The sequence below is a fragment of the Dipodomys spectabilis genome, unplaced genomic scaffold (genome assembly GCF_019054845.1).
Source record: "Dipodomys spectabilis isolate Male_0828 unplaced genomic scaffold, ASM1905484v1 ptg000138l, whole genome shotgun sequence".
Taxonomy (NCBI): domain Eukaryota; kingdom Metazoa; phylum Chordata; class Mammalia; order Rodentia; family Heteromyidae; genus Dipodomys; species Dipodomys spectabilis.
Window position 1 is genome coordinate 2,859,988 of NW_024870815.1, and position 27,788 is coordinate 2,887,775.

At 42.7% G+C, this 27,788-nt stretch overlaps 1 protein-coding gene across 1 annotated transcript in view; it reads right to left on the reverse strand.

The window, feature by feature from the left end:
- Positions 1-25,967, reverse strand: part of Golph3 (golgi phosphoprotein 3) — a 33,094-nt gene extending 7,127 nt beyond the window's left edge. The window contains exons 1-3 of the mRNA XM_042690642.1: positions 25,412-25,967; positions 6,722-6,853; positions 3,538-3,652 (exon numbers count right to left, since the gene is read on the reverse strand). Coding sequence (XP_042546576.1) covers positions 3,538-3,652; positions 6,722-6,853; positions 25,412-25,639 — 475 coding nt within the window. The 5' untranslated portion in view covers positions 25,640-25,967. The remainder of the gene's footprint in view (positions 1-3,537; positions 3,653-6,721; positions 6,854-25,411) is intronic.
- Between the last annotated feature and the right edge of the window lie 1,821 nt (positions 25,968-27,788).

Consider the following 27,788-nt stretch of genomic DNA (forward strand, 5'->3'; position numbering starts at 1 on the left):
AGGTGTTCCACTTATGACTGGACTTCCTTATGGAAAACCATTTCTGCCTCAGAGGAAGTAATAAAAAGGGATCAAGCCATCATCTTCTTTTGTAGCAATTCCCTGGAAGAGGGCAAACCATGTCTGCTCATGCCAACAAAAGTGGATTATTCCAAAGTCTTCATATATTAAAAAAAAATGAAGTGGTTATTCAGATTTCCTCAGTTTTTTTTTGTTTGTTTTTGTCATTGGTTATGGGGCCTGAACTCTGGGCCTGGATGCTGTCCCTCAGCTCTTCAGCTCAAGGCTAGCACTCTACCACTTGAGCCACAGTACCACTTCCGGCTTTTCTGCTTATGTGGTGCTAAGGAATTAAACCTAGGGCCTCATGCATGCAAGGCAAGCATTCTACTACTGAGCCAACTTCCCAGTCCCTCTTCCAGGTATTTTTAAGAGTTATTTGGATCTCTTCAGGTATAAAAATAAGAAAATCTTAAGGCTAAAAGAATGTGAGAAATATCTCAAATGTTGAATAATACTTCCTGTGGTATAGGGGGAAAAAAGGTCCACAGAAATAACTGAGTGGGGGCTGGGAAGGTGGCTCAGTGGTAGAGCGCTTGCCTTGCATGCATGAGGCCCTGGGTTCGGTTCCTCAGCACCACATAAGCAAAAAGAAAAAAGCCAGAAGTGGTGCTGTGGCTCAAGTGGTAGAGCGCTAGCCTTGAGCTGAAGAGCTGAGGGACAGCGCCCAGGCCCAGAGTTCAGGCCCCACGACCAGAACCACCCCCCCCCCTCAAAAGAAAGAAATTTCAGCGTATCAAGATACTTTGGCCACTCAGTTTTTTTTTTTTTTTTTTTTTGGGGGGGGGGGGTCCGGTCGTGGGCCTGGGCACTGTCCCTCAGCTCTTCAGCGCTCTACCTCTTGAGACACAGTGCCACTTCCGGCTTTTTTCTTTTTGCTTATGTGGTGTTGAGGAATCAAACCCAGGGCCTCAGGCATGCAAGGCATGCAAGGCAAGCGCTCTACCACTGAGCCACCTTCCCAGCCCCGAAATTTCTGTTTTTTATCTTTAAAAAAGTAAATAAATATAATCCAAAGAATGTCACTCCTGAGTCTGGCATAATTATGGCACCAATATAATGCAGGATTATGGAAAGACTACCAAAGGCACAATAAAGGTTTGAATAATCTCCAGAAGCTGTAAAAGATTTAGTTACTTTAAGACCATTGAAAATCTTTAAGGAACTAATAAATACTTGATAAATGAACAGCGTTTAAACACTAGGTTAAAAAATGTTGCTATGATTCACTGTTTTTCCTAAGACTAAATTATTCGCTGTGTATGTAGAAAAGACCAGCTAAGTTAAATGTGCAAATTTAAATACACAATATTTATATGTACTTTTTTTTTTTTTGAGGGGAGGATCAGTTGTGGGGCTTGAACTCTGGGCCTGGACATTGTCCCTGACCTCTTCAGCACAAGACAAGCACTCTACCACTAGAGCCACAGCATCACTTCCGTTTTTCAGATGGTTAATTGGAGATAAAAGTTTCATGGACTCTCCTGCCCTGGCTGGCTTTAAACCAGATCTCGGCAGGAGCCACCGGCACCAGGCTTATACCTTTTTTTTTGGTAAAAGAAATCCTAAAAAGCATATATGAAGAGTTCTTCAAAGCTAAGGTCCACTGTCCATTAATCATGCCAGTGGACAATGACATACTGATAGGCATATAAAAATTTCACTGAAAGAATCATCTTCCTGGACATCATGTTATATAACTATAAACAGCTTCCTGCATCCAGTATATCTAAAACTTCAGAAATCCCTTTATTTGGAAGGGTTGGGGGAGGAAAGATGGTACTAAAGTTTTACCTCAGCTTTGTGCTTGTTGGGCAGGGGTTATAACAACTGAGCCACACTTCCAGCCCTTAAACATTAATAGCTTTTTAAAATTTTTGTCTATGTGCGTGTATGTATGCCAATCCTGGGCTTGAGCTTGGAGCCTAAGCATTGTCCCTGAGCTATTTTGCTCAAGGCTAGCATCTATCATTTGAACCAGCCACAGTTCTACTTCCAGTTTTTTGTAGTAATAAGATTCTCAGACTTTCTTGTCCTGGCTAGCTTTGGACCACAATCCTCAGACCTCAGCCTCCTGAGTAGCTAAGGACTACTGGTACGAGCCTCAAGTGCCTGGCAGCTTTTAAACCTTTTTTTAAATAACTCTTTAATAATTTTTTTCTTTTGTAAATTGTATTAAACTTATTTATTTCTTGTTTTATGTGGTACCAAGGAATCAAATGGGAGAGCCTCATATATGTGAGACAAGTACTCTACCACTAAGCAACATTGCCAGCCCAGCTTTTAAACTTAAAAGAAGATTTTAAGGGCTAGGGCTCAATTGGTAGAACACTTACCTAGCATACGCAAAGCCAAATTCAAACCCCAATACCATTAAAAAATAGAAAAGATCTTTCTTTTGAACATGTACCTTTATTAATTCTTTAATAAGACTTAATATGTCTAAATTGTATAAAACTTTAGCACTGTAACATATATCTACATTTAAGTAATAAAATGACCCACTGTATATCCCTTCCTCAAGAAACCTCTTTCTTTATTAAAACCCTTTGTGTTAAAAACCTCTTATTTCTATATTGTTTCCTGTGTGTCACCTCTGCCTCAGATCCATGCTAATCACTCTTGTTTTCTTCACATTTCCCTTAATAATACAGTACAGCATACCAGACTGACCAACTTTACCATACTACCTCTACTCCTAAAAGGTAGGCTTCCTTTTGTTCAGTTCTTACCCTTAAGGATTCATTTTATGAGTTATCTAACTTGCAGAGAACTATACTGCTAAATTTTCATCTTTTACCAAATTATTAGACAAACGTGACTCTTTCTCAAATTGATTTTAAGGTTCTTTCCAGACATCTTTGTCAGAACCAGGTACAGTGTCCCATACCCATAATCCTAGCTACTTAGGACACTGACAGAAGGATCATGGTTCCAGGCCACTATGACAAAAAGTTCACAAGACGTCACTTTCAAACAATAAAAAGTCAGGCATAGTTTTACATACCTTTCAGCCCAGCTACAAAATATGTATAAATAGGAGGTTGTAGTCCAGGCTGTCTGGCAAAAAACAAGACTCTACTTCAAAACTAACTATAGCGAAGATGTTAGCCCTACCACTTGAGCCACGGTGCATGTCCAGCTATTTGTGTGATTAATTGGAGATAAGACTCTCATAGACTTTCCTGTCCAGGCTGGCTTCAAACCATGATACTCAGATCTCAGCCTCCTGAGTAGCTAGGATTATAGATGTCAACATTGGTATCCATCTTTACTACAGTAAGCCCAGGCAGAAAAGTTTGTGTGTTCCCATCTCCACTTAATGAGCAACATACCATGAACCTGATAAATCTAAGACTTGTTAAACCTTCAAGTTAAATAGCAATCTCCTGTTTCATAGGTTCCTTTCAAAAGGTTTTTAAGTTTTTATACTCTTTTAAATGGGATTCAATGTCTAATTTTTACATAGCAGCTTACCACTAAGTAACTCAATCCAATTCTGGACTGTTTCTGGAGGCTGAGTCTCCTTAACATGCTTGAGAGCTTCATCAAGAAGAACATCCCCTGTTGGAGCATCTGATTTACAGATCACCTAAAATGGAAGCAATAAGAAATGACCCATCAATGCCTCTTTTCTGGTACGAAATCAGTAAATAAAAAAACATTAGTTAGGCAAAAAATTAATCATTGGCATTCCTGCAACGCCAATGTTCAGATTTTTAACTAATCCTGTGAAGGAATTTGATACTTAAGCAAACCAAACTAGTTACAACTGAACGAAAGAAAATAAAACAACTACATCTTAAGTCAAAAAGCAAAATGCCAGTACTGTTTACTATAATTCCACTTGGTCTGTACTTTCTGCTATCTGATAACAGAAATTCATTTTAACACTTTAGTTCCAAAAATAGACTCAAATCATAAGGTAAAGTTCAATATATATTAAAAGTGATATTTCTGCCAGGTGCCAGTGGTTCTCATCTATATCCTAGATACTCAGGAGGCTAAGATCTGGAGGATTTTGGCTCTAACCTAGCCAGGTTAGAAAAATCTGTGAGTCTTCATCTCCAATTAACCAGAAAAATACCAGATTGGAGGCATTACTCTAGTGGTAAAGTGCCATCTGTGAGCAAGAAAGACAAGAGACAGCATTGAGGCAGAGTTCAAACACACACCACCACCACTCCATGGGGGGGTGGGGGGGAACCTCATGCCACAAATTGTCACTAGGCATTAGTAGAAAAACAGACTTTTCCAGTAAGAGTCATTAAAGCAACTAGCTAGCAAGTTGGCTGCTCTGAGTTTTTGCCTTGATAAAAGACTTTAAAAGAAAATATTGTTGGGAATGTGGCTTAGTGAGTGGTAAGAGTGCTTGCCTAGCATGCAGTGAAGCCCTGGATTCAATTCCTCAGTACCATATAAGCAGAAAAGGCTGGAAGTGGCACTGTGGCTCAAGTGGTAGAATGCTAGCCTTGGATCAACAAGTTTGATTATACAAAACTTCAATCAGGCCTGTTTGCTCACACCTGTTAATATCCTAGCTAATCAGGAGGCTGAGAGATCTAGAAATTGAGGTTTGAATCCAGCCTGGGCAGGAGAGTCCATGAGACTCTTGCCACCAATTAATCACCTTGGCTTCTTTGTTCAAGGCTGGCGCTCTACCACTTGAGCCCACTTAAGGATATAATGAAGCACACTTTTTAAAAGTGCAAAGAAGATTAAAAAGGGAACTAGGTAGGGGGATAAAAGAGTAAGGGGGTAAAACATATTAGAAACATGTACCATTGTGACGTATCATTGTGAAATTCTCCACTCTGTATAACTAAAATACTCTAATAAAAATATGAAAAAAAGGCTGGGTGCCGGTGGCTCACACCTGTAATCCTAGTTCCTCAAGAAGCTAGCATCTGAGGATCACAATTTAAAGACAGCCATGGCAGAAAAGTCCCTGTGAGATTTTTTTTTTTATCTCCAATTAACCACTCAAAAAACAGTAGTAGAGCTATGGCACAAAGTGGTAATGCCAGCCTTAAGCAAAAGAGCTCAGGGACAGTGCCCACGCCCCCAGTTCAAGCTCCACATCCAACCAAAAACAGGGGGGAAAGTACAAATTCCAAAATAAAACTCCCATGCAAAATATTTTCTATGGCACATACCCATAATCCTAACACTAGGGAACCTGAGACAGAAAGATGGGAAAGTTTAAGGTCAGACCTGGTTTACAAAGCAAGTTTCAGTCTTGCTTTGCACTATAGTCACATCCATCTCAAGGAGTGGGAAGGGGGAGGGGGGGAAGGAGACTAAAATACTATGTTTTGGAGGAATTGAACCCAGGGGTACACATACTAAGCACACACTCTACCACCGAACCACCTACTTACAATCCACTAATGCTTACTTTTTGGCATATAGTTTTTCATGATTACATTAATGCTTTTCTTTCCTACAAGATAATTATTCTCTATAGCATATAAATTAAAAGTATGAAGTGGTTTATCCCTGTAATTTCAGCTACCTGGGAAGCAGAGATCTGGAAAACACTCCATAGCTGGGTATTGTGGTACACACCTATCATTTCAGCTACACAGAAAGAATTTGTCCAGGCTCTCCTAAGCATAAACACAAAATCCTACCTCAAAAATAACTGAAGCAGCTAGGTGCCAGTGTGTGTCCCTGTCATCCCAGCTGCATGAAAGGCTGAAATTAGGAGGGTTTAAGTTCCCAGGACAGCCCAGGAAGAAAAGTTATAAGATTCCATTTCAAAAGAAGGTGGATGTACACCTGTCCTTCTACCTACATTAGGAAACCTTAAACAGGTGGATCAAAATCCAAGCATTCACTCCAATCTCAAAAATAACTAGGTGCAGCCAGGTACTGGTGGCTGTAATCCTAACTACTCCTGTGCCTGAGATCTGAGTACTACAGTTTAAAGCCAGCCCAGGCAGGAAAGTCTATGGGACTCTTATCTTCAATTAACGACCAAAAAGATGGAAGCAGATGTGTGGCTCAAGTGATACAGCACTTGTCTTGAACAAAAAGCTCACAAGGATGGTTGCCCAGGCCTCAAGTTCAAGCTCCAGGGCAGGCAAAAAAAAAAAAAAAAAGAGTAGAGGGGGCTCACCAGTACAGTCACTGCCTAGTTTATTTATTAGTATAATGTATTAGAGGAAAAAAAAGTTTAAAACACCATACCGCTAAGAAACACCATTGATAGAAGGAGAAACAGTCTTGAATATCTGAGATTTAGATTGAGATTAAAAGTTCTAAGAACTAGCCAATATCACCTATATTTTACCACAAACATTACCCACCCATACCTTCACAGTAGAGAAGCAGCCTGAATTACAGTGTGCCTGTAAGATCAACAGCCTCTGGATACCTAATTTGCACAATAACTGTTTTGGGTTGTTTTTAAGTTTTGTCAAGTCCTTCAAACTTAAGGCTTCCAAAAGCAGCAAAAGCAAGTTGAGCATCTTTTTAATTATGTGAGTTTGCAATGGTCAGTAATCCCAACCGTGAACTACATACTCATCAGGGATGAATGCAAGAATGCAAAAAAGGATATGGAAACAATCCACCAAATGCAGTTGTAAAATTTTCCTTTAAGGATTATTTTTCATTTTAAGCAGTATAACCTCCTTTTATTTAGAAATCCTCTTACCTTTCTTGTTAAAAGACTTTTACGTCTCATTCCACAAGCCTCTAGTTGTAACCTTCCTCTCAATGCTAATTCAATTAACATACAGCCACGTAATCCAGATGATATACAGTCATTCCAAAATGATGTGTAACCCTATTTAAAAAGAAAACAAGCAGTTCATTTACCTTGAACCTAAAATCAAAAATAGAAATGATTTTAGCTAAAGTCACGTGGTGTCTTCCATTTTTTATGTTTTCCTATGATTAAATACTGAAAAAGTACAGTAAGTTTTTAGCTTTGTGTGTTTTCAATGTACTCTTACAGAAAAGACCAAATAAATAAGTTTTGAAGTCAGTTTTAGATACAACCTACTTTATGCTTTACTAAGCTGTGGTAATTTTATAGCTAGTAAGCTTCAGGATACTCAGTTAATAATCACAGATTATAGCTTTTTTTGTCAGTTGTGGAGCTTAAACTCAGGGCCTGGGTGCTGTCCCTGAGCACTTTTGCTCAAGGTTAGTGCTCTGCCACTTTGAGTCACAGTACCACTTCCGGTCTTCTGGTGGTAAGTGGTGGTTAAGAGTCTCAGAGACTTTCTTGCCCAGGCTAGTCTTGAACCACAATCCTTGTATCTCAGCTTCCTGAATAGCTAGGCTTACAGGAGTAAGCTACCAGTGCTAGGATAGATTATAGTGTTTTAATAAAAGGACAAGTGAGCAAATTAAGGAACTCAAGAAAAATAACCTAACCAATGTGGTCTTGCGGAGAATTAAAACATTCATTTATCCCTTGCTATCAAAATTTAAAAACCCAATTTTTTTTTTGATTGGTTATGGGGCTTGAACTCAGAGTGTTGTCCCTGAGCCTCTTTGTGCTCAAGGCTATCTAACATTCTAACACTTGAGCCACAGCACCACTTACGGTTATTGAGTGGTTAATTGGAGATAAGAGTCTCATGGGGACTATTCTGCCTGGGCTGGCTTTGAATCACAAGCCTCAGATCTCAGTATCCTGAGTAATTAGGATTACATGCATGACCCACCAGTGTCCGGCTAGAAGCATATATTTTAAACACACATACAATGTACAGGCCACCCATGAACAAATGGAATGGCTATGTTCCTAAGGTATGGAGAAACAAGTAGTAAAAGGATCATGTCTGGCCCTGAGAAAAAGAATGGAAGAGAATGGATGATCAAGAACAGCTAGAGGAGGGGAATGTACACAGCTAGGCATTGAGAGATACTGGTCAACCAGTCATTACACCAGAAGGCAAATTATCTGTCCAAGTTCGGAATCTGAAGCTGCTGCCAACAGCCTCAGAAAACAGAGACTGTAACAGGTTCCCAATACAGTTCAAAAGAGGGTAACAGGGTCTGGAGGAAAAAGCACAGCAATCCAATCTCAAAAGAATATAGGGCTATAAACAGATCTCAACTGAATTCAACAGATTACACTGTTCTATTTCCATAGTTACAAATAATCTATTTCACATTATTCATATTTTCAACCTCCATAGTTTAATCCCCTCCACCTAGAGTCATAAAGGGGTATGATTGGAATGCAGTGCAAACATATGAAAATGTAATAGTAAAATCCCCTACCCCAAAAAATAGGTACAACATGGGGAAATGCTCATGATATATATTTTATATGAGATATAAAGTAGTACATACACAGTATGATCTTCATTTGGAGTCAGAAATAAAGGTGTGGCAAAATGGCCAATTAGAAACCATGGATGCATCTGACTCCATGAATAAGTCAGGTAAGGAGAGACTATAGTCTGTACAGAAATAAAAAATAGCAGGAAAGTAGAAAAGCCTAGAGAAATGAGCAACAGAAAAAAGCAGCAAACAGTTCCAAAGCCTGTCACAGCTTCTCAGAAGGAGAGAAAAATGGAAGACACAATCACAAAGTAATCCAGATGGCCCTAGCAACAGACTGGCAATTCTAGTCACAAGAAAATCCCCACACCTCCCACAAGCCTTGAACTGGTGTGAGGATTTGTTAAGAAAGTGACTGCTTTGTTATGGAAAGCTAGACTCAGTGAAGACATTCTGTCAAGTCCCCTACACTGGAGACCTACAGAAATGTCACCTTGAGAGACAGCCTACTAGCTGAGACTGAGAAATCCAGGAATAATCATGCAAGACCAGGTCATGGAGTATGGGTGGACGATGGTCTCAAGAGGTGGAGAGGGTCTGCTGTGGTATTAGAAGTTCAAGCAGCCAGAAGTCTGGCAATAAAGTTCAATTACCTAAGGCTGCAACTGAAATAAAGCATGAAGCCTCCAGGACCTGCTTCCCACCCCTACCCCTCCTTCCTCCCTGGACAAGTATGGACTGCTAGGTAAGTCTGAAAGTCTAAGTCCAAACTTGACTTATCAGGACTTATCCAAACAACAGAGAGAGTAATCTCTAGGAAATGTAAACTAGTGTGTATTTGCTACCAGGCAGAACTGATAACCTAAATCCTCTGAATGACAAATTTCCACAGCCTCCACCAGTTATAGGGAAGTAAACTGCTGGACGTGCTTGTAAGCACTGAGATCACCAAGTAGATTGCCTAGGTCCCTGAGTTCTTTACCTAACCAGTACAGAACTCAGTGCTCCCCCTACCTGCTGATATATTCAGGGACCACCCTGAAGGTTGGCCACCTGCTGCCCCTGGGGACACAAACTAAAAGGCCTGCTGGACAAATGTGAACTTGACAAGTCGTTTATAAAGTTCTCTGTGGCTGCTCCCAGTACACAAAGAAAAAGAAGAGAATCTTCTCTAGTAAAAGCATGCCAGGGGCTGGGAAGGTGGCTCAGTGGTAGAGTGCTTGCCTTGCATGCATGAGGCCCTGGATTCAATTCCTCAGCACCACATAAGCGGGGGGAAAAAAGCCAGAAGTGGCGCTGGTGGCTCAAGTGGTAGAGCGCTAGCCTTGAGCTGAAGAGCTGAGGGACAGCGCCCAGGCTCAGAGTTCAGGCCCACAACTGGACCCAAAAAAAATAAAAATAAAAATAAAAAAACTAAGGAAACACAATCATGCAAGACCTCTGTGATTATCATTAAAAGACTAAATTTATGAATCATAGGCATAGAAGGACTAAGAAACGTATCAACAAAATAGTAAAAAACTTACCAAATCTCAAGAGATGGCATGTGGCATAGAGCAGCTTTAAGACTCAGAACAGACAAGACCAGAATACAATCTCCCTACATAGTTAAACCATCACACACAGAGAACAAAAAAAGAATAATAAAAAATCTGTAAGAGAAGATACCAAGTCATCTGTAAAGGGCACTTCCAACAGAACAGCAAGATTCTCAAGGACAGGGAATGATGTATTTCAAGTCCTAGAAGAAGAAACTGCCAACTTACATTACTATAAAAAGAAAAGTTATCCTTCATAATTAAAGAAATAAAAACTTTCCATGATAAACAAAAACTAAAGCAATTTACTATCACTAAAGCAGTGCTGACGATTGAAGAAATGCTGGACACAGAAGAGGAAGATAAATGCAAACATGAAAATGTGGGAAGTAAATCTCATTGGATGAATAGATAAGCAAGTAAGAAGTAATGGCAATTCAAACACTACACAAGACCAATATAATGGCAAGAATTATTACATACCTTTCAATAGTAATTTTAAATATTAATGGTCTTAATTCACCACAGAGATTGGTACATTAGATTTAAAAGATCTGACCATTTGTTGTCTAAAATAAATTATCTCAGTGGTTCACACCTGTAATCCTAGCTTCTCAGGAGGCTGAGATCTGAGGATTGCAGTTCAAAGCCAGCTTAGGCAGCAAAGTCCATGAGACTCTAATCTCCAAGAAACCACCAGAAGGCTCAAGTGGTAGAGCACTAGCCTTGAGCTGAAGAGCTGAGAGACAGGGTTCAGGCTCAGAGTTCAAGCCCCATGACAAACAAAAGAAAAAAAGAAAAAGAAATGTATCTCTCTGGCAAAGACAAACATAGGCTTAGAAGTGAAAAGACAAAAAAAGATTTCACAATCAAATACAGCCCAAAAGCAAACAGTAACAAATCAGTAAGAGACAAAGAAGGTCATTTCATATTGATAAAGAGAACAATCTATTAAGAGCTATCAATAAAGGTAGGCCACAAAGGGGTAGAAAGAACAATGGTAGTATAACTATTTTTATATATTAAAAACAAAAAAGTATTCCTATATAATGAAAATGAATCATTAAGCATATTGTCACTTAAAATATAATCACAGAGAAATTAAACTACTTTACCTTACTTTAGAATACATTATTTTGAATACACTTTTTTTTTTTATGAAATAGGATCTCATCAGCCCAAGTTGTTCTTAATCTCCTAGGCTCATACAATCCTCCTACCTCTCTTCCAGCTAAGAGTCTTAGGGCATGAGCAATGAAGCCCGGCTCTTGACTGTGTATCTTTAAATAAAAACACTACAAGGAAGTTGTAAACTGAAGTCAAATTAGCACTAACTCTTTTAACACATGTGGTAAGCCAATGCAAATGAGTTAATATTTTAAGAAACCCAATGAGACAGATATGAATAGGGGAAGGAAGAGAAAGAAAAATGGAAGCAAGTGAATCCGATCAAGATTCACTATATACATAAATGGACATATGAAAATTGCATGCACTTGTACAACTAATTGATAGGTAGTGTTAATACTCGTACCTTCTGCCATCCCAAAAATACTTTAAATCTCTTGTATACATACCAACACCTATTGACATTGAAAAATTCCCAAGTTTGTCCATCATGTAAGAGAGAGACACAGGACCAACCCCTGCCCTACCTCCTTAATACTAATGGCAAACTACAGTCAAAACCAAAGAATCTACTACTTCCCAATCCAGGACAACCTGATTCAGTGCTCAAAAATACTTCACTTATCTGCTTCACAAAATTAGATGCTGCTGACATTCCCGTCCCCTTGGCTTCTACACAACTTTCTACTTGCTGCTCCTGCTCAGGTTCACTGATAGCTTCCTCTTCAGCTAAATAGTCCTTCAATGTACTAGTGCTCACTGGCTCATTGGCTAATTTACACACATCCTGAGACATCTGAGGCACTCTGTTTAGGAAAAATTAAAGCAGAAGTACATAAGGGAAAATAAACTTACCTTTTCCTCCACTCCTATCCCTCTCCTGTTCCCTCTTCAAGGTAAATTCTATTTTTTTTTTTTTTTTTGCAGGGGGAGGAGAGAAGTGAGGGGGGGGTCCTGATACTGTGCCTTGAACTCAGGGTTTCATGATCTCAGATTTTTTGCTCACAATTGGTGCTCTACCACTTGAGCCACACATCCACTTTTCTCTCAATTTATCTGCTTTAGACTGCTTCAAACCATGATTCTTAGATCTGAGCCCCAGAAAAGCAGGGGTTACCGGCTCCTACCTTCTATTAAGTTTTTTTAAAAACTTAAAACCAGTCCATTCAAACATTGGGGGCTCATACCTGTCATCCTAGCAACTCAGGAGGCTGAGATCTGAGGATCATGATTCAAAGCCAGCGCAGGCAGGAAAATCCATGACTCTCATTTCCAATTAAGCCACTTCTGTAGCCCAAAGTGGTAGAGCATTAGCCTTGCGTGAAAAAGAGCTCAGGGACAGCAGCCAAGCCCTGAGGTACAAGCCCTAAGACCAACTAAAAAAAAAAAAAAAATTTCATATACAGAGGACCTACCCTGTCTACCCAATGTAAAAAACTGCTAAGCATTTGATGCGAATCATGTCTGATTCTTAGAACACCTTGTAAAGTAGATGTTATTTTTCCCAATTCACAAGATAATGAAACTTAAGCTCAGGGATGTCACTACATGACCTATAGACAGAGGTGAAACTGGTCTCTGTAGCCCCAAAGCCCTGGCTCTTGCTTCCCAAGATCTAATTGCTCAATGACTGATCTTGTCATGCTGCATTTCAGCCCTCTGAAAACACAATAAAGCCTTATGCATATTCTTTCCACCTTGGCTACTGATCACTTCACTATACAAGACAAAGTATAAGCAAACACTGCCTGTCAAGCCAATAAAAAAAATTTTTTTTGGTCCGGTGGTGGGGCCTGAACTCTGGGCCTGGGCGCTGTCCCTCAGCTCTTCAGCTCAAAGCTAGCGCTCTACCACTTGAGCCACAGCGCCACTTCCGGCTTTTTTCTTTTTGCATATGTGGTGCTGAGGAATCGAACCCAGGGCCTCATGCATGCAAGGCAAGCGCTCTACCACTGAGCCACCTTTCCAGCCCCAAGCAAATAAAATTTTTAACCATTGTGTTTTTAAAAGTATACTAACAGGGCTGGTGGTATGGCTCAAGTAGTAGAAGGTTGTCTTTCGAGAGCAGGGTCCTGAGTTCAATCACTAGCACCATATAAATACATTTTTTTAAGTATATTAACAGCATCATGCCTTATCTCTCCTGGCTCTCTCAGGTCATCATGGTGTCCCATTTCGGCTGTCCACTGGAGTTGATCTGGTTTGTTGGTATTGTTTTTGTTCTTTCCTCTCCTTTTCTCATGGCTGTTTTCTTTTTTTTTTTTTGTCAGTTGTGGGGCTTGAACTCTGGGCCTGGGCACTGTCCCTCAGCTCTTCAGCTCAAGGCGAGCGCTCTACCACTTGAGCTACAGCGCCACTTCCGGTTTTCTGGTGGTTGATTGGAGATAGGAGTCTCACGGTCTCTCCTGCCCAGGCTGGCTTTGAACTGTGATCCTCAGATCTCAGCCTCCTGAGTAGCTAGGATTACAGGCGTGAGCCACCAGCGCCCGGCTTTCATGGCTGTTTTCTAGCAGTGCTAAGTGTATTAAGGGTTGCAAGTTTTTTAAAGATATGTGTTGACCTGCAGTTGCTGTCTTTCTAATAAAGACTCTTGATTCAACCTTCTAAAATATAACCTCTTTGTATCTCACAATTGAACTCCCGTATAACATTTGGAGGCCCCAGAGAGATCCCAGTGCCAGGGAGGTGACACTTGGGGTCCTTGAAGCCACAATGGCAAATAGCCTCGGTAATCTGGGCTGCTAGAGGACAGGAGACTCCATAGGGCAGCTGCCCTCTGAGACTTTTCTCAGGGCCCAATGGCTCTTCTACCACTCTAACAGTCAGGATCATGGACACTGGACATGCTACTAAATCTTTTTGGAGTCAATCTTCTTGGAGTCACTTAAGAATCTTCTGGAATATTTCTTTTTCTGTTTGTCTGGTTTTTATTTTTCTATTTTCTGGGGGTCCATCCATCTCTAACTGTTGGTATAAGAAACAAACATGCTCAAGACACCCCTCCACTCCATCAGGCCCTCAAGGTTTGTGACAACAGAGGGGTTTGGGGTTCTGTTGAGGAAGGAGATCCAGTGTTAATCAGGCCTCCCAGCAGAATTGGGGCTCTGCTAAGGAAGGAGATCCTGGATGAGGACAGCCAGCAGACTGGTTTTTGTGTTTGTCTTGGTCTTGTCTCATTCTGTTTGCTTAAGGACTGATACCAGTTTGTAATATACAGCCTTGCTTTCTGTGTCATTGTTCCTTATTCTTTAGATATCTCTTTGGGTGAGGGAGTCAAAGTTCCAGCATACAAATGGGATCATGGGCCTGGGGCTGTATATCCTGGGCACAAAGGCAGTTGGAGGCAGGGCATGGGCTACTGCAGTGCTGGTTCTCACCCCTAGTTAACTTTGGCAGTTTGGAATTGGTAAGTAAAATGCTCTAGTTCAAAATGTGTTTAAAACAGAATAAGGCCATGTGATGGGCTAAGGATTTAGCTTCATGGACACCTACCCTTCCCTCTAAGTCTGCTTTTCCTCCATCTAAAAGGTATTCAAAGGTTCATCCGTGCGCTCATGTGCCTTGCTAGCTAGCAAAGCATCTAGATCTTGGTTAACTGTATGAGTAAAAGTTGTTTGCTAACAAAAGTATTTAATTTTTCTAACACTGACTACCTGGTTCTATAGTGCAAAAGTATCTCTTGCCACTGGAATTCCAGAAAACTTACAGCCAGTATTGATTTTTGCATGCTGTAAGACCTCTGGGCAAGTGTGTGTGTATGAGTATGTGTGTGGGGGGTGTATAAATGTGTCCAAAATCTGGCATTTTAATATGCAAAAACAGCATGGTATTTTAAAAGGGGAGGGGGACCTTAAACTTAATCCACATAGTAAATGAGTGGATTTAAACAAACTACAAAGAAGGTCATCTGATTTGGGGTTACCAAATGTCTCACAGGATTATTACATTGCATTAAAGAGGAACCTTAGTTAAGTTTTGTAGAGGTTATTTTAAATACAAACTAAAGGGGCTGGGAAGTTGGCTCAGTGGTAGAGTGCTTGCCTCGCATGCATGAAGCTCTGGGTTCAATTCCTCACCACCACATAAGCAGAAAAAAGCCAGAAGTGGCACTGTGGCTCAAGTGGTAGAGTGCTAGCTTTGAGCTGAAGAGCTGAGGGAGAGCGCCCAGGCCCAGAGTTCAGACCCCACGACCGGACCCAAAAATAAATACATAAATACATACATACAAACTAAAGCAATAGGAGTATAAAGCAAAAAGAAGTTAGCAAAGAAAATCTTTGGAAAGTGGATTAAAAATGGCTTTGTCTGGAGTCTGGCTTTGAAGGGGGATTTCAAATGGCTTCCTGGATGAAGGAAATTTAGGAAGTAAGAATAGTTCTAAATGTTTCAAAAAGGAGAAGGGAGAAATTAAGACTACCAAAGTCCACTTAAGCATTTGTTTATGTCAAGGTCTTCCAATGAACACCTTTTTAACTCGAATGCCATTTTTGCTATCTAATGTCTGTTTCCCAAGGATGTCAGGTGCCTTTGATACAGAGCCATTTTCCTGCATTCTTCCTTGAATCACAAAGATTTGGCTTAGTAACATTGGTTTCAATTAGTACCCTAATGTACTATATTTAGTTAAAAATTAAGAAAAGATAATTAATTAGCTACTGTTTCACAACTCAATGGGTAGACAGTTTTGCCTTTTACAGATTTGATCTTATAGCAATTACAACCAGGCCCACAGTGGGATAGATAACTCTTACAACTTTGTCAGATTTAATCTTCACTGTTCCAGAAAAGCCCGCTCTAAAAGCTATTTCTATTGATCACCTTGTTGTTTCAATTGGGAAATACATTCACCTCCCCTCCATCAGTGAAATTTGGCCAACGGGGGGACACATCATCCCAGCAACAAGCAAAAATGCCTGGCTGACCATGGTGGTACACACCAGTAATCAACAAGTTCACAGTTCAAAGGCAGACAGAAAAGTCCCTGTGAGACTCATAGCTCTCATTAATCAGCAGAATGTTGGAAGTGGTGATGTGGCTCAAGGGACACAGTGCTAGCCTTGAGCAAAAGAGCTCAGGGACAGTGCCCAGGCCCTGAGTTTGGGCCAGTGACCAACAAAAGAAATGTCAACTGGAGTATCATCCCAGCAAGGAAAAGACACCCCTGGGACAAAGCCTTGTCCTTGCAACACCCAGAGGCAGCTAGAAAAAACTGTTCAGAAGCCAGCCCAGGCAGGAAAGTCTGTGAAACTCTTATCTCCAATAAACCACTCGAAAACCAGAAGTGGTGCTATGGCTCAAGTGGTAGAGCTCTCGCTTCGAGCTGAAGAGTGCAGGGACAGCACCCAAGCTCAGAATTCAAGCCCCACGACCGACCAAAAAAAAAAACTGTTCAGATAAGGAGGGATGGTGTAGATCCTAAATGGGTCACTTGTGCTTGGTCCTTCAAAAGTAATCAAAGCCAGGACTTAATTTAAAAAAAAAAAAATGGTTCATAAGCATGCCTATCTAATAACCCACAGGATACCTGTCTACTTTGAAACTGGGTAGAAACTTACACCCTTGCCTACCAGTCAGCTTTTCTAGTGGGTAGTAAAATGCTAGGGTTGTCAAATGGGGTATAGTTTATAAAATACAAGAACCCGGATTGAGAAAGATGAAGAGCTCTGCTGAACCCAACAAGTGTTCATTATTCTAGTCAAGAAATGTGCAAACTCTAGCCTGTCTGTCAACCTGTGCTCATTCTGCTGTTGTTGCTGAACATACCTTTGCTCAAGGGGTACAAATCATCTTAAGTAGGCTTATGAGCTAGATGTGGCTTTCCAAAAATACAGGAAAAATTTGACTTGACCTAGATATTATAGTTGATAACAAAGGAATATTAAACATACTTATTTCTTATTTCACTCACTATTTTGCTTTGTGGATAAAATATTCACCCATAAAAATCAAATCAGTATCTGATCATATAAAATAATATTTATCAAAATGAACTCCTGGGAATGTAAACAATGAGGTTTTTTTCATTGCTGTTTTCTTTTCTTTTTGTCTTGCTTGTTCATTTATCTGTGAGGGGGGCACAGAAATGGAGGAACAAAGGGTGAACAAATGCTGCAGTGGGACTCACTAGACACCATGTTGAAAATGAATTGTACAACTATGGGTTGGGGACAACAGGGAAAAACTGGGATAGAGCAAGGGAAGGGCTGACATTGTCCAAAAATATATAAATTACCTGACTTGTGTAATTGTAACCCTTCTGTATATCACTTATATAATAACAAGATAAAAAATTTAAAAGTTTAAAAAAAAATAAAATAAAATACAAGAACCCTAGCCCCCTGGTATTTGCCAAAGACCTTAGCTGATAGTAAATTTTTTATATGCTCCTAGTTTTCTATCACTAATCCTTTCTAACTCAAAAGAAGTCTTCCTAAATCCAATTTATATTACAGGTACATTTAAAACCCAAACTGGGAGCTAGGAATGTGGCTTAGTGTTAGTGTTAGAGTGCCTGCCTAGCATGCATGAAGCCCTGAGTTTGATTCCTCAGTACCACATAAATAGAAAAAGCCGGAAGTGCTGTGGCTCAAATGATAGAGTCCTAGCCTTGATCAAAAGAAGCTCAGGAACACTGCCCAGGCCTCGAGTTCAAGCCCAGGACTGGCCAAAAAATAAATGACTATAAATAAATTTTTAAAAAGTAACTGCTTTTGTTTATAAAGTCCTCTGCCAAGACTCATTTTCCCTATTCTAGACAATTTTCCTCTAAGTCAGCTCTTATTAGACAACTCTGATTTTACTCTTTGGTTGAGCAAATAATTTTCTCTCCCATATGTTTTTCTTACATATCCTGTCTAGAATGTAAGTTTCATGTCTGTCAAATCACAACCAACTTAATCCAAAACTGTGCTCAAAATTTTTAATCTCCAAATAGGCACAGAATGCTTTAAGCATTTGGGAGGCTGATGCAAGGCTATCACTTAAACCCAGGTGCTCCAGACTGGCCTGGACCTTGTCTCAAAAAAAAAAGGGGAGGGGTGGAGGGGAAATGTGGCTTAGCGGTGGAGTGCTTGCCTAGCATGTATAAAGTATCACATAAATGGAAAAGGCCAGAAGTAGTGCTGTGGCTCAAGTGGCAGTCCTAGCCTTGAGCCAAAGAAGCTCAGGGACAGTGCCCAGGCCCTGAGTTCAAGTCCCAGAACTGATCCAAAAAATAACAATAAAAACAGTATCTTCCCCCCTAGAAATACTCTCTATCCTTTGGCAAGGTTTTTTTTGGCCATCCTTCATTCACAAATTCCACTCCTCCACCGATAGACATGTCTGTCCCTTCCTCTCAAATCTACGCTACAGATCAAGCCAAGAATCTCCTCCCTTCAGAAGAACTCTGTCCTCTTACCAGATAAGATAGCCAGTGAGTAAAAACAACTCAAATGCCTGTAAATGGATAAATATGTGATATAAACTTACCATGGAATATATTCAGCCTTAATCTGATGTTACAATATGAATAAGCCTTGAAATACTATGCTAAGTAGAATGAGACACAAAAGGGCAACTCTAATTTGATTCCCATGTATGAGGCAGCTAGAAATCTAGAGGCAGACAGCAAAATAGTGGTTACTAGAGACTGAGGGGAAGAGAGAACAGAGAATGACCAGAATTTTAGTATGAAATGATTTAAAAAAAAAAAAAAAAGCCAGGCACCAGTGGTTCACACCTATAGTCCTAGCTACTCTGGAGGCTGAGATCTGAGGATTGTCGTTCAAAGCCAGCCCAGCAGGAAAGCCCATGAGACTCTTACCACCAGAAAACTTGAACAGATGCTGTAGCTCAAGTGGTAGAGCACTCCAGGGCCTAAACCCAGAGTTGAAGCCCCTGAAACTGACAAAAAAAGTCTCATAGGCTTGGAATGAGATAGATAGATGGATAGATAGATAGATAGATAGATAGATAGATAGATAGATAGATAGATAGATAGATTAGACTCACAGGCCTGGGCTGAAGATCTTCAGATCTCAGCCTCCTGAGTAACTAGGATTAGAGGCATGAGCCATGAGCCCCCAGCCATACCTTTTTTTTTCTTTTTTTCTTTTTTTTCCCCCCTTAGCAGCTCAGGAGGTTGAGACTGGAGGATCAAGGTCTGAGGTCAGTCCAGGAAGAAAAGACTAAAGAACTAACAAAAAACTGGAGGCAAGTGGTAGAGCAACAGCAGAGAAAATTATCCCAAATTCAGATCCAACCCTGATACCAAGATGGGGGGGAGGTGGAGGATCAAATCTCAATCTCTAAATCAATTTCCAATCAAATCAGCTTCAAAACTTCTGTGGGCTAGGGATGCAGCTCAGCAGAATGCTTGCCTAGAATGCATAAGGTACCAGGGTCAATGCTCAACACTGCCAAAAAAAAATTTTAACTACTCTATGACTCTATGGCGACAATTCCCTGGAAGGTTTTGTTCCATCTCCTACCTTCCTTCTACAATTAATGCAATGCTCAGCTAAACTCTGCTCCCCTCAGGCCTTAGCATAAGTGGACACTTCCTCTGAAATGAACATTTACCCTTTCTACTAGACATGGCTAAGGGTAATGCTAGACTTTTATGAATTCTCCTGTCTTGTTTTTCCCATAACTTGCAGAGACTAAGACTTTTCATGTTTCTTGTGGGTTTTGTTTTTTTTTTGTTTTTTTTTTGTTGTTTTTTTTTGGGTCCGGTCGTGGGGCCTGAACTCTGGGCCTGGGCGCTGTCCCTCAGCTCTTCAGCTCAAGGCTAGCGCTCTACCACTTGAGCCACAGCGCCACTTCCGGCTTATTTCTTTTTGCATATGTGGTGCTGAGGAATCGAACCCAGGGCCTCAGGCATGCAAGGCAAGCATTCTACCACTGAGCCAACTTCCTAGCCCTCTTGTTTTTATCTCTGCACCCACCAACCTTTAACAAAAAGCTTTTGTATAAACATTTCAGTTTTATAGTTTTGTACCATTTTCTTAGCTGTTGTTCCCACATCCTGCACTACTCTCAGCCTCCTCCAGGATATGGTCTTAACAGCAAAGACCCAACAATAAAGAAAAAAGTAATCAGGCTGGACATGATGGTCAGTAACTGCACACAGGATGCAGAAGCAGGATGTCCTAAGTTCAAGGTTAGCCTGGGCTACATAGTAAAATCAAGAGTGGGAAGGCAAGGGGAAGGGAAGGATAGGGTGAGGAAAAGGGAATTTAAAAGCTAAAGAGGAAGGTAAGGATGTAGTCAGTGGTACATGCCAGCATGTGTGCAAGGTCTTGGGTTCAAACCTAGCACAAAAGGAGAAAAACAAAACAAACATGGCATTTTTGTTGCAGTTCCTGACCAGATAACTTCCCTATTTCCCTATTCCACACAACATTTCCACTAAAGTCAGTAATTTTACTAAAATTATTTGCCAATCTGTTTTTTTAGGTAGACTGAAGGGTAAAAACATTTTCCTCTGGCACCTCAGCATCTAGCAAAGAGACTGGCACTAACATGTTCAATACGTGGATTACAACAAACATAAGTAACACCTATAATCCTGGCTACTCAGGAGTCTAAGATCTGAGGATGTGGATTTAAAGTCAGCTCAGAAGGGCTGGGAAGGTGGCTCAGTGGTAGAGCGCTTGCCTTGCATGCTCGAGGCCCTGCGTTCGATTCCTCAGCACCACATAAGCAAAAAGAAAAAAGCCGGAAGTGGTGGCTCAAGTGGTAGAGTGCTAGCCTTGAGCTAAAGAGCTGAGGGACAGCGCCCAGGCCCAGAGTTCAGGCCCCACGACCGGACCCAAAAAAAATAAATAAAGTCAGCTCAGACAGACAAATCTGCCAGAGTTTAATCTCTAACTAACTTCCAGCAAAAAAATGGAAGTTGCCAAAATGTCTTAGAACCCTAGCTACTGAAAAGGTTGAGCTCTGATGATCACAGTTCAAAGCCAGCCCGGGCAGGAAAGTCTGTGAGACCCTTATCTCCAATTAACTACTAGAAAACCAGAAGTAATCTGTGGCTCAAAATGGTAGAATACTAGCCTTGGGCAAAAGAACTCAGGGACCAACAGTGCACAGGTCCTGAGTTCAAGCTCCATAACTGACTTCCCTCCCCTCTTGTCGCCCCCCCCCCCCACCCATGTTCAAGCTCCACAACCAACTCTACCCACCCCACCTCTCAAAAAAAAACTACGCAAAATTAATCTATGCTGAATTCTAAAGCTAAATTACTGATTACTCTTGAGGGGTGAGGAGGGAAGGAAAAGAAAATCTGTTGAGGCTTCTGGATAGGTGGGCATATTCCATTTCTTGCTCCAGAAACTGTTTCAACAGCATTTGTAAAAACAGATCACAGAGACTGGAAATGTGGCTCAGTAGTAGAGTGCTTGCCTAGATGCATGAAGCCCTGGGTTTGCTTTCTCAGTACCACATACACAGAAAAGGCCAGGAGTGGCACAGCTGCAGCTCAAGTGGTAGAGTGCTAGCCTTGAGCAAAAGCAGCTCAGGAACAGTGCCCAGGCCCTGAGTTCAAGCCCCGAGACTGGCAAAAACAAAAAACTGATCACAGGCACATGTTCTGCAGGTTTATTATTTTCCAAAAGAACATTTTTAAGAGCCAAAGAAATATTTTTTGGGGGGAGGGGGTCCGGTCGTGGGGCCTGAACTCTGGGCCTGGGCGCCTTCCCTCAGCTCTTCAGCTCAAGGCTAGCGCTCTACCACTTGAGCCACAGCGCCACTTCTGGCTTTTTTCATTTTACTTATGTGGTGCTGAGGAATCGAACCCAGGGCCTCAGGCATGCAAGGCAAGCGCTCTACCACTGAGCCATCTTCCTAGCCCTGCCAAAAAAATATTAATAGGGCTTTTTTTAATTAAAATTAATTCTACCACTCAGCATTTTCTTAAAACTGATGGTTGATCACATATCAAATAACATTATATATGTATAATATACATTATACATAAGTGTATAGTGTATTATACGTTATATATAATAAACTATACGTAACATATTATATACGTATATGTAAGTATATACTGTGTAATTTTACATTACATATGCATGTATGACCAATATTAATTACTTGCCTAAATTTAAAATTAACATCTTAAAAGTCTCTAAATAGCCAGGCGCTGGTGGCTCATGCCTGTAATCCTAGCTACTCAGGAAACTGAGATCTGAGGATCGCAGTTCAAAGCCAGCCCAGGCAGGAAAGACCGTGAGACTCCTATCTCCAATAAACCACCAGAAAACTGGAAGTGGCGATGTAGCTCAAGTGGTAGAGTGCTCACCTTGAGCTGAAGAGCTGAGGGAAAGCATCCAGGCTCAGAGTTCAAGCCCCACGACTGACCAAAAAAAAAAAAAAGTCTCTGAGAATATGGCTTAGTGGTAGATTGCTTGCCTAGCATGCATGAAGCCCTGGGTTCAATTCCTCAGTACCACATAAGCAGAAAAAGCCAGAGGTGGGGCTGTTGCTCAAGTGGTAGAGTACTAGCCTTTAGCAAAAGAAGCTCAGTAACAGTGCCCAAGCCCTGAGTTTAAGCCCCAGGACTGGCAAAAAAAAAAAAAAAGTCTCTAAATATTACAAAATGAATGCTGTTAAAATAATTTATTAGGCTGCATATTAATGGCTAAAGTTTAGAACCTGTTAATAAATTTAGTAAGTTGGACATTCTGTTAAGAGCCTAGGGCTATGGTTAAAAAAAAAAAAAAAAGTTCCAGCCCCCTAAGAGAAGTGATATAAGCTGGGAACCTCCCAAGGAGAGATAAATTGGTTACTATTACTTAAATATGTGAGGAAAGGAAAAGCACAAAGGCTAAACTCTAAAGCCAAAATCTAAGGCAATGCAAAATCCCAACCAAGTCTCTGGAATTGGGGGGAGGGGGCCTCAGGAAAGGGGGGGAACCCTATGCAGTTGTTGAAATCGGCAACAAAAACAAGTCTGATTTAGCTAGTGTCTGGACCTTGGCAACAACTAGCTGTATAGCCACTATTGATACAAAAGGAACACACAACAGATGGTTTCAATTACCTGCCATCAAAGAACTTCAAATTGCTTAAATTGTTCAAGTACCATTAAACTTCAACAAATTCTTTATCTCCCTGAGATCCAATCACAGAAATATCTATTAACATTAGATTAATCATTTAGAGTAACACATTTAAAATCAGAAAGGTACTTTCTCATCATAATTCCTTACTTAACACTAAGAGCTAATTTAGTTTTTTGTTTCTTTTAGTTTTGCTATTTCATCCACATGGAAGTACCAAAAACTATCAAGTACACTGTTATTCCAGAGGCCTTTCTCCATTTTGTTTTTCTCATATTTTCTCAAAGGTTTCCATAATCTTAGTAATGTTGCTTCATCTCCCTCAACTCCCCAAGAAACTCTTAAAACATGTTTATTACCAAAACTCCACTATGGAGCATTAAAGAAAAAAAAAAAAATCAAGTCGAATACTTTTTGTCTGAAACCAGGACTCACTCAAACTGTGTTTTTCCACCCACAGCACAAAAAACAAAGTCACACACAGGCTGCTTTCATCATCACAACTCAGAAATTAAACAAGTAGTGGGGCCTTTTGTTTTTTTTGGCCAGTCCAGGGGCTTGAACTCAGGGCCTGGGCACTGTCCCTGAGCGTCTTTTGCTCAAGGATAGTGCTCTATCACTTGAGCCACTTCCACCTTTTTCCGTTTATATGGTATTGAGGAATCAAACCCAGGGCTTCATGCATGCTAGCCAAGCACTCTATCACTGAGCCACATCCCCAGCTTCTTTTACAGCCAGAGGTACACCAACTTTTTTCAAGTTGACTGTTATGAAAACCTGAGAAACTGAGGTTTTTTTTCAGAAGGCCCACGCATCAAGGTAAACTTCAGTACATTAGATTTCTAAGCATCAGGTGGCCACAAAGAGCCATATAAAAATAACTGTTGGTGAGTTTTATGGAACTAGGAAGATATGTTTTATAGAGGTAATTTTTTTGTCAGAAGACAAAAAATTTAGAGGATAAAAGTCTATAGACCAAACAAGTTTCTCACTGGCTATATCATGTGTTAATTATATAAAATGTCCAAACATGGGGCTGGGAAGGTGGCTTAGTGGTAGAGTGCTTGCCTTGCATGCATGAGGCCCTGGGTTCAATTCCTCAACACCACATAAGCAGAAAAAGCCAGAAGTGGCGCTGTGGCTCAAGTGGTCAAAGCGCTAGACTTGAGCTAAAGAGCTGAGGGATAGCACACAGGCCCAGGGTTCAGGCCCATGACTGACAAAAATAAAAATAATAAAATAAAATGTCCAAACATGTCTGTCCACAAGCCTGTCTTAATCGCTCTTTTGGGCTGGGAAGATGGCTCAGTGGTAGAGTGCTTGCCTCGCAAGCCGTACGGCCCTGGGTTCGATTCCTCAGCACTACAGAAAAAGGCAGAAGTGGTGCTGCGGCTCAAGTGTTAGAGCACTATCCTAGAGCTGAAGACAGCACTCAGGCCCAGAGTTCAAGATCCACGACCGACAAAAATAATAATAATCGCTCTTTGTAGACGGAAGGATATGTGAAAATCAAACAGCATAAAACGCTAACCATAGAGTCAAAGGCTAAGTACGGATGACCAACGTACTCATTTTTTTCAAATTCTTGTGAAATTCCTAGATGAGGGAGGGATTGTAATTATTTTCAAAAGTCAAGAAACAAGTGTCTACGAACTTAAACCTGGGATATCTTTGAGACCTTCTAGCAAATCACACCTGGTATTTCGAGCACTTCAAGAAAAACCGTTTCCTTAAAACAGCAAAACAAGACTGAACTTCTCAAGACAAGAAACTCAAACTGATAAACTTTAACAACAGGAAAAAAATCATCTCTCGCCTAAAACCAAGCTCCCATAAAAAGTTGCACTGAGAGTTAAGAGAATTTCGAGTTTTAACTTCACTCAGTAAAACTAACTTTCTCCTCCAAATTTTTCGAGCAGGATGCTTTAACTGAAGTGATGATAACTGCCCAGCAAGCAAATCGGAGGTTGTAAAACCTTTGGAACTCAGTAATTCTGGTGGTCCTGGCGTTTCGATCGACCCGCCAGTCTCCAGGTTCAAGTTGAAACCTAGAGTCTACGTGAGATCAACAGGAGGAAAAAGCGAGGAAGAAGTAGAGACAGTCGGGGGGGGGGGGGGTCGAAATAGGAAGACTGTACACCGGGAAAAGGGAGGAATAGGAAAAGAGGAGGAAAAGAAAGGAAATCCACGCAGTCTGCTGCAGGGCGAGGGGATCTGGGAAGCGCCAGGGCCCCGCTGGGAAGCAATGAACTCCAGCACTCCTCGGGTCAAGAGCGGCGCTCCGAGGCGCGGGGCCCGGGAGCGAGGGGGGCAGGTGCGCGGGCCCGCGCCCCCCGGAGCCCGCCCGGGGCGCGCCGCCGCCCCGCCGGCCCGCCCCGCCGCGCCGCGCCGCACCTCTCGGTCCTTGAGACCCAGCAGGAGCACCTCCTCCATCAGGGTCAGCCGCGTTTCCTTGGAGTCGCCCTTGTCGTCGTCGTCCGGCTCGTCGCGGCGGCTCGGGGCGTCCTCCTCGCCGCCGCCGCCGCCGCCGGCGCCCGCCGCCCGCTCCTTGTCGGCGGCGCTGCGGGAGGCCTCGGTGCGCCGCTGCACCAGGCCCGAGCTGCGCTGGGTCAGCGAGGTCATGGCTCCGGCCGAGGCGCCGCGCCGGACCCACGCGGGGTGCGCGACGCGACCCGGGCTCCCCTTCCGACGCGCCCCCGCCCCCCGCCGCCCCGGCCCCGGGCTTCCGTGTTAGATCCGGGCGCCGGAGCGACGACCTGCGGCGCCGGCAGTCATGGGGAGACGGGGCGGGCCGAAGCAGGCGAGCCGGACGTCCCTGCAACGGGAGAGCAGCGCCTTCCTGCCAGCGGCCGCGGCCCGACGCGACCGGAGCGGTGGAGCGGTGGAGCGGGGGCAGCGGCGGCGGCGGCGGCGGCGGCGCCTTTCCAATATGGCGGCCCCGGATGACGTCACCGGGGATGTGGCAGCGCCGGCCCGGGGCGGGGCGACGGCGCCGGAAGTGGTCGAGAGGGAGGGGGCGGGTCGTCCGGCCGTCGCCTACGCTGCCGGCCGCTCTTCCTTCCCAGGCTGGCGAGCGCGCACTTCCGCCGGGAGTCCTCGGTCCCCGGTCCCCGCACGGTGACGTGTCCCCCTCTCTCGTCGCCGTCGCCGTCCCGGCTGCACCCAGGGCCAGGCCGCTCCTCCCGCCAGGCGGACGCCATGCCCTGGAGGACCCCGCTCGCTCGCTCCCCAGCCTAGGCCGTGTGCGGGCCCCGCCCGGGCGCCGGGGTCCCCGGGACCGGCTAGAGGGCGTCGTGGGGCGGAAGAGCGACTCCGGGCCGGGGAGTCTCAGCGTTCCCGTGGGAACCTTGCCTTCCTGGCCGGCCCCGGGCGCGTCCGCGACGCACCGGCTCGCCCTCAACTCCAGTTAGCCGTTCGCGGTCACACCCGGGCCCGGACAGCGAATCCGGGGGAGGAGGCGGCGTGGAAGAGGAGAGAGGCGGACAAGGCAAAGCATTATACAGAGCTGGCACTGTGAGCCGTCCGAGACTATTTAAAGTCGTGATCAGGCAGTGTTTAGACAGGTTTTTCCCCTTCCAGTCCACTGGCTGGAACTTCCCCTCAGCCCAGAGCTGGACGGTGAGGATGCTAACTGACCCCTCCTCACCCCCCCCCCTCCCGCAGGGTTCCAAAAAGCGTATAAAGAATGTAATGAAAATCTCCCCAGCACTGTCCCTGTTCATCCAGATGTTCCACGCAGGACTGAAGATACGCCAGCAAATTCTCAGCCCTTCAAATGAGAGGGCTCATCCCCCCACCAACCACCGCCCCGTTTGGGGCAAGAATAGAATGTGGCCCGCCTTCTCAGGTTAGGTCATAAAAGTCTTCGCAGTCCCCCACTGCCACTTCCCCCTCGTTCATTCTGGGGGAAGCCACTCGAGAAGCCTAAGGGAGAGATCCAAGTGGGTAGGTATTGTAAGCCTCGGTCCATAGTCCATTGCAAGGTCTGTCTGGGAAACTCATCTACTAGCTGTAGCAACGTCTTCGGTTAGCTACAGCTCTGGTCAAAATCGCAAAACCCGGTGAAAGATTCTGAGCTAGTACCTCCAATGAAGTCATTCTCAAGTTTCTAACCTGCAGAAACTGAGGTAGAACTTGTTTGATGTTGCTCAATTTGGAGTCATTTGTTAGGCAGTGATAGATACTCAAGTGTCTGCCTGCACCCTCACACATGGATTCACAAATAAGCACTAATGCTGCTTTCTTGGATATCCTTCCACGGGTTTTTTTTACACATATATAACCAAATGTGAAAGTTTTTTCTTCTCCATTATGCTAATAATAACGTTATACATACATAGCCTTATACCACTGACTGCCTATCTTTCCTTCTCTCCTTCCATTCCTTCCTTCCTAGTATGGGGATTGAGTTGGGTAAGTATGCATTGTGTCACTGAGCTACCTTCCTAGCAACACAGTTTTGCTTCTTAAGTTTGTCCACTTAAAGGATGTTGGAAAGATTATGCATCAGGACTATGGAATTTCTCCCTCACACCCCAACCCCGCAAAAAAAAAAAAAAAAAGATCATGCTTGTGGCCCTAGGTTTGATTCCAACACACACACACACACACACACACACACACACACACACACACACACACACACAAAGCATTTTCCTACTGTTTCAGCTGCAGGCAATCTTACTGTGTAAACACACTAAAATCCCCTATTAATGGGCATGTAGGTTATTTCCAACCACTTTACTTTTACAACCTGCTATAATAAATGTAT